This window comes from Antennarius striatus, chromosome 11 (assembly GCF_040054535.1).
Source record: "Antennarius striatus isolate MH-2024 chromosome 11, ASM4005453v1, whole genome shotgun sequence".
Taxonomy (NCBI): domain Eukaryota; kingdom Metazoa; phylum Chordata; class Actinopteri; order Lophiiformes; family Antennariidae; genus Antennarius; species Antennarius striatus.
The window spans coordinates 20,133,890-20,147,093 of record NC_090786.1 but is presented as its reverse complement, the minus strand read 5'-3'; the positions used below and the strand labels follow the sequence as shown (position 1 = coordinate 20,147,093).

The window sequence follows — 13,204 nt, the reverse complement described above, 5'->3', positions numbered from 1 at the left end:
CTTACTCACACTGGCCTTCTCCCTCGTCTTTCTATCTTATCCGGTTCCTGAGTGTACAAAAGTTGAAATGTGACCTTGACCTACTTTTCTCAAGGTCTTCATCTCATTTTCATCCCCTTTGCTGCCCGACTAATGAGCTTTTTGTTTCATTTTTCTATCTGCAACGGTTGTGAAGATATTTGGTGGACTAACGGACGAACAGACAAACACACAAACACTGACAATGACATCACCGCTGTGAAGCGGGACGTAAAAAGTACAACGGCTTCCACAATATTTTTATTCCCTTATTTCTTTGACTGGATTGCGCATCTAACAGAATAACTAGATACTCATTTTTTGCAGTTGAACTCTTAACTATCCATATATTATATATTGGTACAAATCTGATTGAATCTTCATGTCGTAATGAGCCTGAAATTTTCATAAAGCATACAAGTAAACACACTGTACAAACCAGCATGTCTGAGTTAGCCTGACTAGTTAGCCAACTAGTTTCCTAGTGTTTCCATGGTAACTGAGCCTGAACTTTTCAACTTCCTATTCAGACTTGAAGTCCAGAAAGCCAAGCGGAGCAGAATACGCCTGATGAACTTGTTGAGCCTGCTTCATGAAACAGGACCCCAGTGGTGACAGAAGGATGTGTGTACGATTGTTATTTGTTCAATGAATGACCTAGATGTGAAAACAAGATTCTACCATTTGTCTTTGGTCAATTGTCTATTTTATTCACTAAACACACAACCAACAAACAGTTTTTCCACATGTCCTGGACCCTCTGCATACTGGACCCCCCAGCAGCTCTGCTCCCCCCCGTACGCTGAAGGAACTGCTTCATTCTTTGGTCACACTGAAGGAATGCGGAGCCGCAGCTTCAGCCGTTCAGCTTCACATCAGCGACGCCTGGTCGATGAAGGTGGCCAACGTGATGTCACGCTGGGACAGCCCCCCACAGTCGTGTGTGCTGAGAGTGATCTGGACCTGCAAGCGCAAAGGACAGCGGTCCGGAGAGGGGGGGGGGGGTAGTTACGACATGCGTCATGTGACGACAGGGTGTCCATGTGAGCATGTTGGTTTTAGGTGAGAGGTCTAAACCGTCAGTGCACATCAGAATCCCTCATGATGTCAGTGGTCTGGATTATAACGTGCTCTATGTTACTGATCAGAACAGTTTAACACGTTGGTACCTGCCATTACCTCCTAAAGTTGTTGAACTTATTTTTTGGAACCAAATATCAAATGTAAATAAATTAGATTATCAAATACACAAATGGAGTATTTGGAAAAACTAGCTTAATATATAAATATCAAGCTTAACGATTTGACCAGCTATCAAGGTGCTGTTTAAATATTCTGAACAACAGGATACAAAACATGTCCTTGATAGCGTACAGGTGCTACAGTTCAACACAAAAGTTGGACAAACACCTTCATTACTCGGGAAATGTGACTGTCCCAGCAGCGCCTGAATGCACCATAAATCAACAAGAGCAAACAAAGTTATTTTAATGATGGCAAATGGATGAATGATGAATTAGTCAGCTAATTACTAATTATTAAACGGGTGGTTTTGCAAGGAGAAATCTAGTCAATCGTGTTTTTAATGGTTTAGATGTGGATCACATGACTTCCAACCAATATATTAAATTATTCAGTAGAAAACATCAGTGGATCCAAACTCTTTAGAGTCAAGGTTCAAATTGACAAATTAGATACAAACCCTTATTTGGTAGCAGCTGTCCACAGATCCCTCCTCTGACACCCACAAACAGACTACAGGTAACCCTGTTGTCGGGGCTGATGTCCAGAACACTTCATTAGTCTTATGTTGTATTTTGACCCAGATCACGTCTGCTGGAACCAATGAACGACGTAAACCAAGGTGTATCTGTATTAACTTAACCGTCATACCTTCTTCTATTGTGTTGCTGGTGAATGGAATTATAGTAAGAGCAATTTATTTCCTGTTTAGCCTTTCAGGGACCCTCAAGGACACGTGTCAAATTCAAGGCCCAGGGGCCAAATGTGGCCCTCAACATCAGTTTAAGTGAGAGCATAAAACGCCAGAGTGTCTAAAAATAAATAGGTCAAAAGAGTACTTTGACCAAAAACTACATTTCCCACAATTAAGCCCATTTTAACAATGATAAAAAAGTTTTGAACAAAGTTAATGTTCTAACTTGTGCTTGATGTTATTTTTCTTTATTCTCTTGGATAGTTTGATCCTTGATTGATGGAGTTCTGTGGGTTTAATAACCTGATATATTAAAAGGATTTATGTTATAACACAGTAACAAACATTTTTTCTGTGCAACTGTAATGTTTCTAACTTGAAAAAGTAATAAATGTAGAGTTATTTAAGATTAAGGAGAAGTTACATTTATTTTACATTACATTTTGTTACGTTGCATGAAGCAGACGTGCTTCAGCTCACTGAATGGCAGATAACAGCCTCCACATGTTGTCCACTCTGTTGCCTTCAGGCACACACGTAAGAATGGGAAATTTCCCTTCTGCACGAAGGCATCATCTTTAAGATTAAGAAGGTGTGTAGATAAAAATACAACAAAATAAAATGATACGAACAACATAAAAACTGTCTTTTCAAAATTATTAATAAACGTGGAGGAGAGAATCCACTCATTAAAAACAAAATATCATTCAGAATCAGATAATAAACGGAAATAATGTAAGTTATTTCCATTCATTATCTGTGTGACCTGTTACCGCTTGACCCACGGACTGGTACCGGTCCATGACCCGGGGGTCGGAGACCACTGCTCTAGGAAACCTCCTATCTCCACCCGCTCATGCAGACTTACAGACCACCTGCTGAACCTTGACCTTCAGCTCCGAGTGCAAACTGAAAGCAGCGCCATCTTCTACCCACACCAGGACCCCCCAGCGTGGAGGAGCGGTTGTGTTACGTGTGTGTGTGTGTGTGTGTGTGTGTGTGTGTGTGTGTGTGTGTGTGTGTGTGTGTGTGTGTGTGTGTGTGTGTGTGTGTGAGAGAGTGACCACACCTTGTTGTAGACGTTGAACCACTCGGGGTGGTGGTCCATTTTCTCCGCTTGTAGTGCCACTCTGGACATGAACCCAAAAGCCTGGGGGGACAGAATGTGACGCTGTCAGGTCAGGGGGAGGCGGACACAACACGTATGACCTTTAAGGGTCAAACATGACAAACAGGAACCTGATTGAAGTCTTTGAAGATGAACTCTTTGTAAATGGCGTCACGTCCCACAACCTCCACCCACTGGGCGTTGCTAAGCAACGGGAGGAGGTGGGTCCTCTCCTCCTCCGTCAGAGTCTGAATTTTTCCAGCCTTGAGGGACAGAGAAGAGGTTAACAGCAGCGTGTGTGTGTGTGTGTGTGTGTGTGTGTGTGTGTGTGTGTGTGTGTGTGTGTGTGTGTGTGTGTGTGTGTGTGTGGTGGGGGCAGCATCCCAGCCCCACGCTGTGATTGGCTGCACAAAATCCCACCTGGAAACAATAAGGCTGTGTTCCCGTTAAAAACACACACACGAGGGGTCACGTGGGTCATTCACTTCATAATCTTGACACGGTGACGCAAAGTCACGTGGTTTTAAAGACGGTAAATTCATTCGGCATTCGTGAACGTGATTGTGTCAGGTCTCCACGGCAGCAGGACTTTGTCCACGCGTTGCTCCTAAAACAAACTGAAGCAGATCGATGACGTCATCAGGTACCATAGCAACCTGTTGCTCGCGGAGTGGACGAGGCGACCAAGGAAAAAACGTCATCTATTCATCTCAGACTAAGAATTAACGCAATAATTATAACGGATTGATTATATTATTTATTATTATTTATTAAATATTTTATTTATTTCACGACAGACCCCCGTTGTCGCGCAGGAGACTTTGCCCCCACCTAAACTCCTGCAGCCGATCATCAGGTGGGTGTGAGACACGCACGACTGGGGGGTGAGACACGCACCTCCCCCCCCCAGGGGCAGCTGGGGTACTCACCATGTCCGTGGGAAGGGGTTCGGGTCCAGCTCTCTGCAGCACGGAGGTAAACCCTCTCAGGGGAAACTGGGGCGAATTCCACACATGAGTCACAAGCCCTGCGTGGCTGCCCCCGCAGAAGCCTGAGCAGAAATCCCCGCTGCTGATTGGTCAACCACACATCTGTCTGGAAGAGGGTAAACAGATTTACTGTGAGACACGGCTAAACACGTGGGTAATCCAGTCCGGATTATATGTTTTTAAAATTGATCAATTATAACTGCTAAAAAGACCATTTGTTATAAATGGACTTAATGTATTAGTATAAATTAATCATGAGAAATATAAACCAATTAAAAGAGAAACTCAATTTCTTTTTTCTATACATATGAAAGGATTAATCAGGATTAATTGAGGTTGTTCATAACACAGGGTGAGTAGATTTATTAAGTGTTTAATGTTGTCGTGTCTTCATTTATATTTATATTGTGTCTCTTTCCATCCTAGTTCTATAAAAACACCAGAAGATCATTTCCATCCATCAGTCTGTGTTCTCTGTCACCTTAGTTTACTTATAACCTCTGGTATGAATCCATAGGGGGATCCTAGATTTATGTAACGTTTTCGGTGCTACATAAATGATGAAGATGATGAAACGGTGAAATGAAAAGTGTTTTATGTACCAACCCCCCTTCAAACTCCGTCAGGATTAAAATCAGTCTCTCTTCGAGAACCGATGCTCTCGATCGCCCCCTGGCGGCCATAATTATCTCCTGCATCGGGCTCCTTTACAGCAGCTCCGTGGATCTGGTTCACTGGCTCTAACCATGTGGACATTATACCTGTATATTGGTAGAAAGTTCATGAGTTGGCCCCAAACATGTTTACATATCATAATGTCATTGGTGTCATGTTAATGTTCAACGCACCATGAAACAAGATCACATGTCACCTTTTGTTTTGATTTGATTGGCCCAATCAATGATATTTATGTATTTACGTCCGGTCAGTCAGTTCATTCACAGACAGAAACAGGACGAGGTCATTCTGACACTTTCTGATTAATCAGTGCTAAAGGTTTCTTTGATTGACTAAAGTTAGCCTTGTTTGCTAAGGATTAATGGGTAAAAAGATTATTTCAAGTTTGGCTGCAAGTTTAATTTTTATTTGAAGGGGCCGTCTTCCTAGATTGATAAAATTAGATAATTTCTTACTTTGGTGAAAAATTGTCGCCTTAATTTTATTCGGAAATTGCTTTATCATTTCATTTCACCACAGCCATCCTGGCCAATTTTTTCCTCCAGAATATTCGTTACGTGGAATGCATTTCATTTCATTCATTCGTTCATTCATTCATTCATTCATTTAGAAAACGGACGTTTAATCGTGAACGATGTTCCTTGATTCAGTCCAACTAATCCTGCGCAATGCTAGAGCATCGTTGACGCACAAAAGATCTTTGAAGGCGCTTTGCAAATTATGATGTCACAACTCAGCTGTGATTGGCTGAGGTAAGGGTCACTTGGCCGAATGTTCTGGAGAAAAAAATTCGCGTCCGGGCCACCGTAGTTCATGCGACGGACGCCTTGTTTGCCGCATAACGGAAGGATGATGGGATTCTGGGTGGGGCCAGAGGCGGTCCCTTGAGGCAGAGGATTTTAACCAATAGAAAGTTAGGGATGCTTCTGATTCAGGGACTGACGTAAAATGGACCAATAACAGTCGGACAGAAAGAACGCGCGAGTCCTGCGTTGGCATAAATACAACCGTCCATCGGTGACGGTGTCTTTTAGCCTTACGCTGATCGCATTGTAGACGTGTCGGAGGACGGCTTTTTCTGATTTGCTAGCGTTTATTATCATTTAACAAGACTTCATCAAGCTAAAATGGTAAGAAAAGTTTGTAAACTTTGAATATAGTTTCATAAATGAGGTATGTGTGTCATTTCAGCTTTTTATCAATGTGATTTAAAGGGATTTTTCGGAGGAAAGGCAGCATTTCCAACGAAGCAGAAAGATTTTAAAGCCTCTTAGATCTTAATTTAGTCAACTTTAAACGTAATATCTGATTTAATATAATATACCTGATTTTGTTGGAGATTGTGGTCGTGGTGGGTGATGTTGTTGCGTGGCGGGAAAAGCGAACAAAGGGCCTTCTCAATGTTTGAACGGATTAATGCTAATCTAAACTGGATTAGCATTTTTCCTTGTCATGATATCAAACTATCGCCATCGCTCCTCAGGACCGCGGCACCCGAAACCGTTATCTCAATGAAGACACGATAATAATCTCAGCCATCCTGCGCTGTGCCACACCCAGTTAACTTGATACTCTTCCACTTTAACTCTGCCAAGATGGCGACAGCCTCTCCCCCCCCCCCGCGCCGGCTGATGGGACGCGTAGCTGCACATGAACTCTAGGCCGAAGCAGGCACCGCCTGTCCGACATGTTTGTAGTTCAGAAGCGTTAACACTTGTAGTCTTTGCGTGTGTTGTGGTTTGCTACGTCTATTCCCAGAATAACCAGTTGACACACAACTCTGATGGGAAAACTTTTTACTTGTGGAGTTATTCAGGATCGTAGATGCTGACATGAAACATGTTGAATGGCGTGCTAAATTCAAATCTCTAGCGGGAACCCATTGAAATTTCACGATAAAACAATATCAGACTTCATAACAAACATATGAAAAGAATAAATGGCTACCTTTTTCTATAGAGCGAGTAGATGGTAAATAAAAATGGTAAAATGCTTATTTTACAGGTAATCAAACCAAAAACTTTATATTTTTTTATGTTCCGGAACAGAATCGAACCGAAAATAATTGTAAACGGTTAATACCGGGGGGGGGGGGGTTGTTCTTGAAAAAAGTATCTGACATCGTTTCCCTTCCTGTCATTCACTCAATGTGATGATAGCACAGAGAAGTTGAGGCATATCAGCAGCAGTCAAGGAAAAAGACTATTCGATTATATTGATAACACGTAAACACTGCAGTCTGTCAATCTGAAAAAATGTTTGATTTAGACATTAACTCTTTGGCTTCCAGTTATTTTGTAACCGCAGCAGGCACGGTAATTCTTGGGTGGAACGTAAAACCGGAAACATAATTCCGTTTCTGTTCGGAATGAACCGATTGACAAAAAATTACAGTCCAAAGCCCTGGTTATGACACTAAAATTATGTTAACTGGGAAGTCCATTTATAGTTCTCTTAACATAGCAGATGCCTTACGCCATATTTTTCACGTGATTTCTTCTGGCATATGCGTCGTGATTGGTTGGGCGCTTGATTGACAGGTAGTGGGTGTAGTTAAAAAGCATGACAGCATGAGGGTTTTTAAGTGAGCTTATTCAAATATATAGAGGGGGGACATGGCTGAAGAGAAATTGGGATTAAGTTGGATTAAGTTTACATTTTAAAAACTTTGTATACTTATGTAATCTCAATTACTCATTGTAAATGCAATCAAACAGATAAACATCCTCCCTCTTTTTCCTTCCACAGCGTGAGTGTATCTCCATCCACGTTGGTCAGGCTGGTGTCCAGATTGGAAATGCCTGCTGGGAGCTGTATTGTCTGGAACATGGGATCCAGCCGGATGGACAGATGCCCAGCGATAAGACCATCGGAGGTGGAGATGATTCCTTTAATACCTTTTTCAGTGAGACCGGATCTGGGAAGCATGTCCCCAGAGCAGTTTTCGTGGACCTGGAACCCACCGTAATCGGTAAGCAGAATTTCTAGAAGCAGAAAGTTCTTTTCAGAAATTAAATCGAGGGTTTCTGTTAGCTTTAACATTAACTGTGGCCCCCCTCTTGTAGATGAGGTGCGCACAGGGACCTACCGCCAGCTGTTCCATCCCGAGCAGTTGATCACGGGAAAAGAAGATGCTGCCAATAATTACGCACGTGGGCATTACACCATCGGCAAGGAGCTCATTGATGTGGTGTTGGACAGGATTCGGAAATTGGTGGGTAAATTTATAGTAGAAAAAAAAGTTTTGTGGAATAACCGTATCTTACGTCAGTGTCCCCTTCTGTCCTCAGACAGACCAGTGCACCGGCCTTCAGGGCTTCCTGGTTTTCCACAGCTTTGGTGGGGGCACCGGCTCCGGTTTCACCTCCCTGCTGATGGAACGTCTGTCGGTAGATTACGGCAAAAAGTCCAAGCTGGAGTTCTCCATCTACCCAGCCCCCCAGGTTTCCACCGCTGTGGTGGAGCCCTACAACTCCATCCTGACCACCCACACCACCCTGGAGCACTCCGACTGCGCCTTCATGGTGGACAATGAGGCCATCTACGACATCTGCCGCAGGAACCTGGACATTGAGCGTCCCAGTTACACCAACTTGAACCGGCTGATCAGTCAGATCGTGTCCTCCATCACCGCCTCCCTCCGTTTCGATGGCGCCCTCAATGTCGATCTGACTGAGTTCCAGACCAACCTGGTGCCCTATCCCCGTATCCACTTCCCTCTGGCCACCTACGCCCCCGTCATCTCCGCCGAGAAGGCCTACCATGAGCAGCTGTCAGTGGCCGAGATCACCAACGCCTGCTTCGAGCCGGCCAATCAGATGGTGAAATGTGACCCCCGCCACGGTAAATACATGGCGTGCTGCCTGTTATATCGTGGCGATGTAGTTCCTAAAGATGTCAACGCTGCCATCGCCGCCATCAAGACCAAACGCACCATCCAGTTTGTGGACTGGTGTCCCACTGGTTTCAAGGTGGGCATCAACTACCAGCCCCCCACTGTGGTTCCCGGTGGAGACCTGGCTAAAGTCCAGAGGGCGGTGTGCATGCTGAGCAACACCACGGCCATCGCCGAGGCCTGGGCTCGTCTCGACCACAAGTTTGACCTGATGTACGCCAAGCGTGCGTTCGTCCACTGGTATGTGGGTGAGGGGATGGAGGAGGGAGAGTTCTCTGAGGCCAGGGAGGACATGGCAGCGCTGGAGAAGGATTATGAGGAGGTGGGGCTGGACAGCATTGAGGATGAAGGAGAAGAGGAGGGGGAGGAATATTAGGCTGTTTGTTTTGCGACTCCAAACCCAATGTAGAAGATATGCACACCCACAGCACTCTGGAGCACTGACTGCTTTCATGGTGGACTAGAGGCCATCTATGACCTCAGAACAGACACGTAAACATTAACACAACTCTGAAATGTGTTGAGGTTTACGTCTCTTCCAGTAAGAAAGTACAGTAAGGAGTTTCCTTTTGCAACACTTAGAAAAAGTGTGTTATGGATAAAATTTCTGTTCCACTAAATAAAGTTGCTCAGTCTCGAAGTTGTTTGTGTTTAATTCACTCTGATGTTAAATGAACTATATATCCTTGAAGTTCTGCAGAATATTTATTTTGTCAAACATAGAATAGCATGTTCAGAGTTTACCTTTGAATACATTCTAACCCGTACAGGGGAAAAAGCTTTTGCTTTGGTCTAAATGAATGATTCATTTAAGCACTCCTGGAGAAAACCTCCTGGGCCACTGGGATTGACTCCAGCAGACCTGTGACCCATGAGTTTGATAAGCAGCTGTAGACAAGGTGATAAAGATTAAAGGCTTATCTTTATTCAGCAACCTAACATGCATAATCATACAGACACACTAAACAAGTTGTTTCCTCAATGAAACTCAGTTTTTGAAACTAGAATGGGACTCTGTTGAGTGTATTCCTCCATCAAGACCCGACAGTTCAAAATCAAACAGTCCTGTTCCTTGATTTATATCAAGTCCAGAAACTATAGGGTATTTTTTAATGCACCAAACTACAGATCCATGGTTACCATCACCCAAAATATTGACCTTATTTTTCATCTAGGTCCATTTATTATTTCCTTAGAATTTGAAAATGAAAGAAGTCTGGTCCTTCAATATTAAATAGGTATAAACTTTTTATTTGAATCTGATCTAAATTTAACAGTTTCTATTGTTCAATGAGAGTCGTCTTTACTCAAACAGGTATCACAGAAATCCATTCAGTAATTTGTGCCGAATGCTGATACCAAACCAACAAAGAAATGGGCATTCAGGTACAGTGATCCCTCGTTCCTTGCCGCTAACGCGTTCCAGGAACCACACACGACTAACAAATCCTGCGATAGAGCAACAAACTATATCTGACTATTTACGGTAATTTAAATGTTTATGAACCCTCCCCATACTGATATTAAACCACCTTCTATCTGTATTACCTTTACCCACACTCTGATAGACTTTAAATCACTTTTGTGTCTCAAGATCTGAATTAGCTCAGTCCCTGAGGTAATTTTTTGTTAATTGTTTAGTTTTTGTTTTGTAATTATAAGTGTTGTTACCCATAAATTTAATCCTTACCTCTCCAGCTACCCATATCAAACATACGTAATAGGAAAGTCTGTATGGAAATATAGTTTCACTTGATATTATGAGTAAGACTCCTCCATTACACCCTGTATATATTCTGTTTTCATCTCTATCAATGATCAATCCGGTCTATCTGCAAAGATGTCTATAGAGTATTTTTCCTGATCCTACATCAAGTCCTACATTAGACAAAGAGGTGCAGAAAACCCAGATTAAGCACAATATCTGGTTTCAAAGTGATGAATACGGGCTATTACATTCATCCCCACCTATATATATGAATTAACTCACTTAAAAAGTTTCACGCTGTCACACTGTCACGAACTCCACCCACTACCTGTCAATCACGGCGCCCAACCACGGCGCATCTGCCAGATGGAATCACGTGAACAATATGGCTATGTTAGGAGAAGAAATAACTATACATGGACTTCCCAGTTAACATAATTTTAGAATGTCATAACTGTTCCAACAATGTTCATGTTTTAATTTCCCTTCGGGGATCAAAACAGTATATAAAATTTAAAAAATTAAAAAAAAAAAAATTTTGAGCAGAGTCCAAACAGCAGAAACGACACAGAAAACAATGATTTCTGAGTGAAACTCCAACTGAAAGAGAGGAAAGGACTGCATCACAAATAGTAAGGTACTACTGAGCCAGAGCCAATGAATGTGGGGTATACACCAAGCATGGCCTTTTACACAGTGACTGCTTCGTCCATTTGCGAACAGCAGGGGGTGACAATGTTTCTAAATAATGTCATACCGTCGTCCAAAAAAATAGTCAAAACTAAACAAAAAGGATGAAATCAAAGCTTTGCTTTGCATGTTTATTAAGTTTCCTTCCAGCCTTGCTCATGTACGTAATCAACAACCAATTTATGGCCAAAACAACAAGGAAACATCATCAGACCATCCAGTTGTGTTTCTGCTGCAGACTCTGTTGAGTTTGTTAATGCTCCTCTGATGAAGACGAGCTGAATCCCATACTGTCATCACATTCTGTACAGATGATTTTGAAAAGTCTCTCCACCAGGTTACAGACTCAATGGAGGTCAGGATGGTGTTGGCACCGTAACGGACGTCCTGCTGGTTTTGGTTCCTGGTGTCCAACGCTCGCAACAGGATGTTTCCAACTCTGGAAAGTTACATTATCAAAAACTTGATGATGTAATAATTTCTACATTTTATTGTTCTTATAAAATGTAGAAATCACTGTTCAGGTAGTAAAGTAATCTAGTAGGAATATGCGCTAGCATACATGACATCACCGTGTCTCACGTTGTGTTGCAGCAAAAGCTCGGCAAGCATCAGTTGGCTATTGTTTAGCTGGAGATCTCCATGTTAGCAGTGTAGCTTTAGCTCCATAGAACAAGGTAGTATTTATTCTTTTCATATGTTTGGTATGAAGTCTGATATTATTGTCTTATCGTGGAATTTCCACGGTTTCCCGTTAGTTTAAATATACTACGATAAATGTAGGTTTCACAGATGACATCAGTACCACCTACCAATAGCTGCTGTGTTGATCTAATCAATACCTCACACAACACCACACATATCTACAGTTACAAACTATGGGTTATTAGGCTACTGTGTGTGTGTGTGTGTGTGTGTGTGTGTGTGTGTGTGTGTGTGTGTGTGTGTGTGTGTGTGTGTGTGTGTGTGTGTGTGTGTGTGCATGTGGGCGTGTGTGTGTGATCTACTACAGTTCTACATATTACAGAGACTGAGATAGAACAGATGAGTTGACATGTCCCCGCTGTACCTCCATCCCCCACACTCCTGAAGAACCAGATCCAGTCTTCTCTCTGATCTGACCTCTGTTGTTGTGGGAGTTGTAATCCCTGAGGAGGAGCTTTCAGGTCTGAAATGAGACAGGGAGGTTGATGATATACATACACCTGTATATGTTAACAAACCAATTTCACTACTTTGAGTTACAACTTATAATTTACTATCGTAAAAACACCACCTTATTTAGTATGCCCAATAAACCATCTTTACTTTGCAGACAACACTAAGACTTACAACTTATCTAAATATGACCTCTGACTGAAGAATTATGTGAAGCACCCATTATGACCTTGAGTGGATTCTGTAGATGGGAGACAGTCAAGCGAGTCTCCCTAGAACATGAACTATTTGCCACAATGTGGAAAATGGAGAAAACCTTGTGGTGGCATCTTCTGATAGGATAAGAGTTAGGTCATCCCATGTGAACACCTACTAGAAAGGGTATAAATATTGTATGTGTATTATGGCTCTTTGCACACAGCTTGGAGTTTCTTTCCTGTTGGTCTCTGTGCCCAGTAATTTCTGCAAATAAAGCACTTTATGTTTTTGCAACTTTACTTGGTTTTGTCCTGTTTATTTAACTTTGAAAAGAAATTGTCCTAGTTCAAGATCAACGAATACGCCGAAAGGCCTCGAGGTCAGCCGTCCTCCAGGACCAGGTTTTCCGGCCTTTCCTTCAGTTGGTGACCCCGACGTGATCTTGACTGGACTTTTGACCGACGGAGACAACATCCAAGGGTACCCAAATAAGGTAAGAGGAATTTTGTCCTCACACTGATTTGTCTCTGTCTGTTGAAGTACGGTTAAGATCCACCAACTTCAATTTGATCCCGTTTAAATCGTTTAACATTCAGACAACAAGTGAAGTTCTTAAACTCCTTAAAACAGATGTGTTGAATTGTGTCGTGTTAAAGATTATACGCAGTGACAGCGTTTTCGGACAGTAATATTTTACATCACGGCGGCGTCCATGCTGGCCACTACAAGTACATTTTTTCTGGCAGGTCGTGGTACTCAGTGGGGTTGAGACGTTTATACCCACTGTTTTAAATTAACGGTCACTCTAAGAGTTGGTGCGGGTTGC

General features: G+C 42.5%; 2 protein-coding genes across 2 annotated transcripts; one reads left to right on the top strand and one right to left on the bottom strand.

Moving 5' to 3' along the window:
- Positions 1–708: 708 nt before the first annotated feature.
- pcbd1 (pterin-4 alpha-carbinolamine dehydratase/dimerization cofactor of hepatocyte nuclear factor 1 alpha) lies at positions 709–4,140 on the bottom strand. The gene is made up of 4 exons (XM_068327339.1): positions 3,992–4,140; positions 3,194–3,325; positions 3,024–3,104; positions 709–981 (listed from the first exon to the last, which is right to left on the bottom strand). The coding sequence occupies exons 1-4, from the start codon at positions 3,992–3,994 to the stop codon at positions 889–891; spliced, it is 309 nt and encodes a 102-aa protein (XP_068183440.1). The 5' UTR covers positions 3,995–4,140; the 3' UTR covers positions 709–888.
- Positions 4,141–5,707: 1,567 nt separating this feature from the next.
- On the top strand, positions 5,708–9,264 carry LOC137603677 (tubulin alpha-1B chain-like). Its single transcript, XM_068327356.1, has 4 exons — positions 5,708–5,859; positions 7,478–7,700; positions 7,795–7,943; positions 8,020–9,264. Exons 1-4 carry the CDS (start codon positions 5,857–5,859, stop codon positions 8,998–9,000), a joined length of 1,356 nt encoding a protein of 451 aa, XP_068183457.1. The 5' UTR covers positions 5,708–5,856; the 3' UTR covers positions 9,001–9,264.
- Positions 9,265–13,204: the final 3,940 nt, after the last annotated feature.